Below are 8,795 nucleotides of genomic sequence, written 5' to 3'. Positions count from 1 at the left end.
TAGCCTATGTATGAGCCTGGTTCAATTGGTTCAAGACTGTCATATTAATAACGTCATCACTTAAAGTAGGCACTTTAGCCATCTAGATTTGATGGCCTTTTACTTGTAAAATAGGTCCGTAGGGCCTAGCATTTTATGTTTTGGTATTGCTACTAATAAGTGAAACAAAAGAAAAAAAAGAATGATGGGAAATGCAAAATAATTACAAAACTTATACTAGGAGCTCACTGTTCCAGTAACTGGAATTAAATATAATGGCTATGTTAACTGGAATCCCTGGGAAAATCCCAAATCCCCCACTTATTGTTCAAGCTGTTTGAACAGAGAACAGTTTCTCTCTAGCTAATCATTCATTCATTCCTTGAATCAAACTGAAACCTGTGGGTTGATTTTGGTTTTATTTAGCCTGCAATGTGTAAACTCCGTTCAGTGAGGCCCCGCCCCCTCCCCCGCATGCTTCTGATTGGCTTCCAGGCCGTTGACGTTTGTGGCTGACGTAATAGACGTCTGCTGCGCGCGTCATCACGTTTCAAAATGGCGGCGTCCAGCAGCAGCAGCAGCAACAGCAACAACACATCCAGCAGCAACATGAGTAATATGCTGCAATTTATGAAACTTATTGGACAACTCAAAGTAAGTACAACACTCAACAACGTATTGGACTCACATATTTATTGATAAAATATACTTTATGTTAACTCGTGTCGCACTGGCCTTGGATCTCTCTCTGTCTGTGTGTGTGTGTGTACTCTTTTTTTTAAGAAAACCATCAAAGTTGGTATTGTGACTTTATCGTCAATTAATTGCATAAGAGGGAGAGAGGAGTTAGCTGCTTTAGCTTAGCAGACAGTTTGAGGGTCCAATTACTTTTCATTGGTTCAATATTGTTTTAACCAACAAAGACGTAAAGGGTGTTCAATAGCATTGATTTATGATAAAGGAAAAAAAAGAAAACAAATTTAGTTAGGTGGGCTAGTTTCCTCTCGAGTCGACAGCGACGAAATGTCAAAATCAATAAGATACATATTTGACAATCTTGATCCAAGGCTAGACCAAGACCGTCATAGATCATTTTTAACCGATTCATCATCAGCGTCATTTTCATTTAGGCTATATTTACAGGTCAGAATTGTGACATTTTACATAATCAGAATTGGTCTTGATCCAAGGTAGCCATGATACATGCCTGTCATATTTCTCTATGGCACTGGCTAGGGTCAGTTATTTAACTTACTTTTCATTTTTCTGTAAAATATTTATGTAATTTCATTGATGCATTCATTCATTGTGTGTGTGTGTGTGTGTGTGTGTGTGTGTGTGTGTGTGTGTGTGTGTGTGTGTGTGTGTGTGTGTGTGTGTGTGTGTGTGTGTGTGTGTGTGTGTGTGTGTGTGTGTGTGTGTGTGTGTGTGTGTGTGTGTGTGTGTGTGTGTGTGTGTGCGCGCGCGCGCGCGCGCATGTGCACGTGTGTGTGTGATTTTCATGACAGAGGGTACCGAGGACAGGCTGGGTCTACAGGAAGGTGAAGGATCCAGAGAGTGTTTCAGACCACATGTACAGGATGGCCCTGATGTCTCTGACCATCACAGACCCCACAGTGGACAAGGACAGGTACGCCTTGTGTCTCTGACCATCACAGTCCCCACAGTGGACAAGGACAGGTGAGCCTTGTGTCTCTGACCATCACAGTCCCCACAGTGGACAAGGACAGGTAAGCCTGATGTCTCTGACCATCACAGACCCCACAGTGGACAAGGACAGGCAAGGAGGATGCTGGCTCACTCACAAAGTTGCTGAATAATTCAGTCTTAACGTCACCTCCGTTACCCTCCTGGGTCACGTCACTTCATATCAGAACTGTGTTCCAGGTGGTCCCCAGCTAAATTAGTAACCAAATTGACCCTTATTAGATCGTTAACTCTTTAAACATCTGCATTACTTCAAACGGTGGTCCGTGGCTTATCCCATTCTGGACGGGAACCAGGTGTTTTAAGCATTATGTTATACTTTAGCTATTGAAGAGTGCCGCGCTACGAGCTTGTAGATCTGCTATTTTTGAAAAATCTTGAAAATGTGTGCAAATCTTTGAATATATATAGAATAATTAGTAGACCCTGGTAAGAAAAGTCCTGCTCTATGATAGTAATACATGATAATACTATACTACTATGAGAGCCCCGTCTTAGCTCTCGAGGAGTTGATCCCGTAGATGGACCTGGTTGACGAGCTGGTCCAATGCCATACTGTTTGTGCTGAGTGTCAGCCCCATTTTGTGATAATAAACACACAGGCAGCTCCTGTTGCTTTTGACACATTTATTTTCCATATGGCATCAGTATCTGCGATTACATGAAACAACCCATAATTAGAGACAGATAAATAAACAAATAAACATTTCAGACAAACAAACATTTCGCTCCACAGTGTTTGAACAACAGTGACGTACCTGCGGTCAAAAACCATTGCCCTTCCGGGTCAATCCTCCCTACAGATGCCAGTGAACCTGACGCTTATAAGAATAACAGCGCCACCCCATGGTCACAAATTAGTTTGACTTATTATACTCATTTGGCCCTTACAACTACTACTACTACTACTACTACTAACTAACTAACTTTGTGTTCTCCAGGTGTATGAAACTGGCTCTGGTTCATGACATGGCAGAGTGTATTGTAGGAGACATCACTCCAGTAGACAATGTCAGCAAAGCAGAGAAACACCGGCGCGAGCAGGTATGGGACTGAACTGTAAACGGTGTTTTCATTACCTGTCAGTGGTGGAAAAAGTACTCAAATGTTTTACCTAAGTAAAAGTATCAATACTGCAATATGGAAATACTCTGTTACAATTGGAAAAGTATGGAATTCAAACTTTGCTTGAGTACAAGTACAAAGAACCAATGGGATCCATTGTAGTTAGTTATTCATTTTTACAAAATCAACAGACAGACGGAAGCACTTTGACTTTCACAATGTAGTGAAAGTAGCAGATCTGCAAGCTCACTATGCGATGCTTTGTGAGTTTGTAGATTTGCTGCTTTTGTGCGACTTCCTTAATGAATTATACTGGACATTCACGATTTACGGAAAACAAAAACATGGAGATACAAGGTTTCTGCCAGACGGCAACAAAATCCTCTCCTCTCCTCTCCTCTCCCCAGGAAGCAATGACACATCTAACAAGTCTGCTGCAGGATGGACTTAAGCAGGAGCTTTATGGACTATGGGAGGTGTGTGTGTGTCAGCTTGCAGTCATTCATCTATAAATGGTGCATTTATATAGTGCTTTCATCTCAAGCGTTTTACATAGACACACATACACACACACACACATGCACACACATTCATACACCGATGGCGGAGGAAACCATGCAAGGCACCAACCTACACATCGGGAGCAATTAGGGGTTCAGAGTCTTGCTCAAGGACACTTCGACACTAACTCCGGGCGAGCCCGGGATCAAACTGGAAACCTCGCGGTTGGCATCCAGACACTCTGTGGTACAGTATCTACCTCTCTATGTATACCATTCAGTGACCACTTGTGTCCTGTAGATGGGGGTATTGTCATACACCCCTGAAGAGAAGAGATCACTCCACCCATCAGGAAAGAAATGCTTTCCTCCCAGGACAAAGATTAACTTTGTGTTGATTTGTAGTGAACCTCCCCCTCTCTAAGGAGACAAGTGTGCCCGAACCATAGCAGGAGAATTCTCGAAATTCGTTTCTTTACATACTGCACTGCACTCAAGCACGAGCGTCACGGTCATCGAATGTGCACCTTCGACCACAATTTCCAACCACTATTTCCTAATGGCTTTCTCATGAATGCAGATGTCACACTGTCCCTATAGCGCGTCGCAGTCCCGGCCCCTTTCAGAACGACGAGGGACCAGGGCAGCCCAATAGCCCGGCTGGTGAAACCCTTCTATTGTGTCTCTGTCTATAGGAGTATGAGAACCAGAGCAGCCCAATAGCCCGGCTGGTGAAACCCTTCTATTGTCTCTCTGTCTACAGGAGTATGAGAACCAGAGCAGTCCAGAGGCCAGGCTGGTGAAGTATATAAAGTATATAAAAGGATAGAGACTGAACTGGCGCGAAGCTCCGCCCCCCCCCAGCTATTCATGTCAGTGGAAGTTGCTCAGTGGCGTTTTGAAGCACCCGGAAGACTGCCGGAAGTACCGTCTCAGAACGTCTACGTCCGCATTTGACCACCACATTTTGGTGGTCAAATGCGGAAGTGCAACCGAGCGCTCAATGTTAAAGCCCAGCTGCACGGGGTTTCCCGGTCATGAATCCACGGGTCCGCCTGTAGTCCCTCCTCCTACCACTAGGGCCCAGAGCTTCAACGTTGAATAGCCTCACTGGCCCCTTGGGTGAAACCCTTCTATTGCCTCTCTTGTCTACAGGAGTATGAGAACCAGAGCAGCCCAGAGGCCAGGCTGGTGAAACCCTTCTATTGTCTCTCTGTCTACAGGAGTATGAGAACCAGAGCAGCCCAATAGCCCGGCTGGTGAAACCCTTCTATTGCCTCTCTGTCTACAGGAGTATGAGAACCAGAGCAGCCCAATAGCCCGGCTGGTGAAACCCTTATATTGTCTCTCTGTCTACAGGAGTATGAGAACCAGAGCAGCCCAGTAGCCCGGCTGGTGAAACCCTTCTATTGTCTCTCTGTCTACAGGAGTATGAGAACCAGAGCAGCCCAGAGGCCAGGCTGGTGAAACCCTTCTATTGTCTCTCTGTCTACAGGAGTATGAGAACCAGATCAGCCCAGAGGCCAGGCTGGTCAAACAGTTTGACCTTCTAGAGATGATCCTCCAGGCCCACGAGTACGAGCAGATAGAAGGAGCACCCGGAAGACTGCAGGAGTTCTTTGATTCCACCAACGGTGGGTGAGGAGGTGTCTTCTCTTCATCTCTGGGCTGGTCGCTCTGCCATCCTGCCCCCGGTGGCCCCGCCCTGTATCACTCACATCACCTTATCTTTTCTGTCTCCCTTAAGTTGACCACCGTTTCAGTGGTCACCTCATTTTGTCTCTTTAGTCCAGGCGTTCCCAAACTGTGGTGCGTGCACCTCTTGTGGTGCGTGAACGCCCTCTAGGGGGTGCGTGACATGAAAAGGGTAATGGCGGTTTTATAGTTTTATTTAACACAAACGCCAAACTTTGGTAAAACACTGTTGTAAGGAGATGTTTAGAGCAGTTGCGGGAGTATACGGGCAGCTGCCTGCATGTCTGTCTGTGCAGTGACATTCTGTGATTTTTGCCATAATCATTCAAAAATGTTATGTCGGTCAAATACAACGATACTGAGCGTTGGGGGTGCATCAGCTACGTCAGGAGGTAACAGGGGGTGCACGGGCAAAAGCGCTTGAGGACCGCTGCCCGGCTAGTCCAAGGCTTGTCACCAAGGCTTGTCTCCCTAGTCTCGCACGGAGCCACACTGTCCATGCAGATGATGGAAGCTAAGAATTTTCATATACGTACACCCGCCCCTCTAGACCAGAAGTCATACAGGCTGGGCCAGGCTATCACAATACCAACTTTGATGAGGCAGTATTGCATTGTTTTTAAAAAAAAAAATATATATATATATATATATATATATATAAGGTTTTATTTTTTGACCTGTAGTGTTTGTGTCCCTGAATTTATACTCTTTCTAGATCTCAATATGTAGCGACCGCTAACAAAACCTACACCTAGACCTGTACATGGAATCCAGATGTCACCCGATCAAAAGCATTGCACATCGGAATATGTTTTGTGAACATTATTAAACTCAAATCTTTGATTCTGGCGGTCCTTGGAACAAAACTATTTTGAGGTGTGGATGATCCGAGGCCAAATTCATATAATTGTGGGTGTCCTTTGATATGAGAAAGCTTGAACAGCACTGATTATAGCAACATATTTCAGTTCAGTTCATTTTTATTTTTCAGCACTTTTGGAAACAAACACAATACTGGTCTGTGTTATGTACAACAGTGCATTTAGAACAGGGCACAATCACAAAAGTCCCAAGGCATATACCCTATAGCAGGGGTTCTCAACGTTTTTGGCCGGGGACCCCCGGAAATGCTTTGGCAATGTCTCGGGACCCCCGCCCCGCCCCCTCCCGACCCCCAATATAAATTGACTGCTACAATAACCTTAAACCATCTTGGGCGGGAACCCCTTTTGGTGTTTTAAGCATTGTTATAATTTAGCTATTGAAAAATAGCAGATCTACAAGCTCATAGCGCGCCACCGAGTGGCGCGCTACGAGCTTGTAGGTCTGCTATTTTTGAAAATAAAATTTAAAAATAAATCTTTTTTTTTTTTTTTTTTTAATAATAATTTGGGGACCCCCTAAAATAATTTGGCAACCCCCCGAGGGGTCGCGACCCACGGGTTGAGAACCCCTGCCCTATAGGACACGCGGAGAACATGCAAACTCCACACAGAAAGGCCCTTTCGCCAACCCCGCCTCGAGTGTGGGCACTGATGACGCGGAGGAGGGAACACGCCCCCAGCGTCCCCAGCGGGAATCGAACCCAGGACCTTCTAGCTGTGAGGCGACAGCACTACCGACTGTGCCATCGTGCTCCCAAACAAAAAACATGCAGTAATCCTGGTCTCTAAACTGCCTCCCCCTGGCCAGCCGGGGTGCCTGATGGAGGGGAAAAGAACTGGTTGGAATAACGTGTTACTTCCACGCGCTACGTCCAACCAGGGAAACTCCCCCCTGTCAGGTGTAAAGGAGCAACTTGGACACTCATGCATGAAGGAAGCATGAGTTCACGTCCGTTGCTCTCCCCAGGTTGGCGGAGGGTGTGTAGAGCCCAGGATCACATTAGATAATTAACACGGGGGGAAAAATGTGTTACAAAATCGTGGGATAAAAATTAAAACAAAAGTCCCAAGGCACAGGTTGTCATAACATACGTTTCCTTCAGAAAACAGTTAGGATTTAGAAGACATTTTGTAGAATTGGCCTCGGGTCTTAATGGGTTTATTATAGTAATAACACCAGTGATGATATTTTATTATCTCTTCTGATATTTTCGGTGCTCTCACCAGGTCGTTTCCAGCACCCAGACGTGGTCCAGCTGGTCAGCTGTCTGAACGACGAGAGAAGAGAGCACATGAGCAAAGCGGACGGCGCAAAGCATTCTGGGAACCCCGCCAGTACCAACACGGAGTCCGCAGAACCACACACACACTGACACACACAGCTCCTGACTGTTGCATACACACATACACACATACACACATCCCGTGACGCTTGGAGGCGATTGGAGAGAGAGCGTAGGCCTGAAAGCATCCTACGAGTCCACCTGTTCACATCATCTGTTTAATTCGAAAACGGACTTGTGTTTCTGCGGAACAGAGTGGCTTTACCGACGCACCGCCATTCCGACTATGTGGCTTCCGTGTGCGGTTAGGGTTAGTATTGAGTGAGTTGGAATGGCAGTGCGTCTGGAACTGGAACGTTTAACGCACATACTGTACATTAACTGCAGCACAAGGTTGACATAGAAAATGCCTTACCTTTCTGCGTTGCTCCAACCCATGTGGATGTTATGCGAGCGTCCGAAGTAGAAGTAGAATAGAAGCGTCCCAACAGGGGTTTGGCGCGTCCACTTGACACCTAGAGTGTGGTTACAGCCGTTGAGGGCAGTCCCAGAGGGGACTGCGATGTTCCATTCAGACGTAGTGTGTTTGGTGAAACAGTCCTCTCTGTTAGAGCCTCCCATCACTGGAACAGTCCTCTCTGTTAGAGCCTCCCATCACTGGAACAGTCCTCTCTGTTAGAGCCTCCCATCACTGGAACAGTCCACTCTGTTAGAGCCTCCCATCACTGGAACAGTCGCCGTACCAAAGTAAGAGAGACCACCAACTATTTGACATTCAAATTCAACCTTAAAGGGCCACTTCACCCCTTTTGCAACCAGAGCTTATTTTAATGATGTTTAGGACACAAGAAACACTTTCCTGGGGTTGCATGTGTGTGTAATATGGTTTGTTTTGCTTTGGCAATGTAAACGTATGTTTTCTCATGCCAATAAAGCCCTTTGAATTGAATTTAATTTAATTTAATTTAATTTAATTGAATTGTTAGATATTTTAGTCATGACGCCATGTTCATGACCAAAAACCTTTCATGAAAATGTGGTCTCACTTCCTTCCTGGACTACAAAGTCACACCTCCATGCAGCCTTCCCCCCTCTCCACAAGGAGGGGAAGTGCACTAAAGCATTGTGGGCATTGTAGGAATTCAGCAATCCAGTCAAACCCTAGTCAAACACAAAATAAAATCTGGCCATAGGGTGCACATTTCAAATTGTGCTACTGTTATCTACTACAAATACTATTAGCTTACAAATACTAACAGCTTATCAGTAATTATCAGATTTTTCACTGGTGTCATTTTTCATACTTGACTGTAATTGTTCGGTCTCCTGTGCTATGTTTTCTTGTATTTTATATTGTCTGTTTTTGTCATGTTCTCAGTTACTGCTCAGTTGGAAATGAGCTTCTGGCTAACTCTGGCTCATTTGCATGGATGTGAAAAGTGACATGTTAATTGATGTGCACTGTCCCTGGTAAACAAATCATAAATGATAATAAATACATTGTAAACAATGGGTATACAAACATACATTTGATATTGCGCATGTATTGCGACACGGTCAGGATGTCTGGACCTTATGACCAGTCCAATATGATTTGGCTACAGTTCTGAAAGATGGCAGTGTTCATGTAACCTGGGTTGACTGTCCAATGATTCTGAACCATTACTCTGTGGTCTCATGTT

At 45.1% G+C, this 8,795-nt stretch overlaps 1 protein-coding gene across 2 annotated transcripts; it reads left to right on the top strand.

Moving 5' to 3' along the window:
* Positions 1-511: 511 nt before the first annotated feature.
* hddc2 (HD domain containing 2) lies at positions 512-8,273 on the top strand. Of its 2 annotated transcripts, none has more exons than XM_079526054.1 (6): positions 512-633; positions 1,488-1,609; positions 2,628-2,730; positions 3,159-3,227; positions 4,747-4,885; positions 7,069-8,273. In XM_079526054.1, exons 1-6 carry the CDS (start codon positions 535-537, stop codon positions 7,257-7,259), a joined length of 723 nt encoding a protein of 240 aa, XP_079382180.1. In that variant the 5' UTR covers positions 512-534; the 3' UTR covers positions 7,260-8,273. The 2 variants fall into 2 exon arrangements, with proteins under 2 accessions (XP_079382180.1, XP_079382181.1); XM_079526055.1 differs by having other exon boundaries at positions 7,058-8,273.
* Positions 8,274-8,795: the final 522 nt, after the last annotated feature.

This window comes from Electrona antarctica (assembly GCF_951216825.1).
Source record: "Electrona antarctica genome assembly, chromosome: 17".
NCBI classification, from domain to species: Eukaryota; Metazoa; Chordata; class Actinopteri; order Myctophiformes; family Myctophidae; genus Electrona; species Electrona antarctica.
Note: the sequence above shows the minus strand (reverse complement) of the source record. Positions and strands in the feature narration are given on the sequence as shown.

Bases quoted from the DNA above. Each gene is read 5' to 3' on its own strand.
- hddc2 (XM_079526054.1), top strand. From the start codon at position 535: ATGGCGGCGTCCAGCAGCAGCAGCAGCAACAGCAACAACACATCCAGC. The intron at 634-1,487 runs GTAAGTACAACA...TTTTCATGACAG, and splicing joins AACTTATTGGACAACTCAAA to AGGGTACCGAGGACAGGCTG. The intron at 3,228-4,746 runs GTGTGTGTGTGT...CTCTGTCTACAG, and splicing joins AGCTTTATGGACTATGGGAG to GAGTATGAGAACCAGATCAG.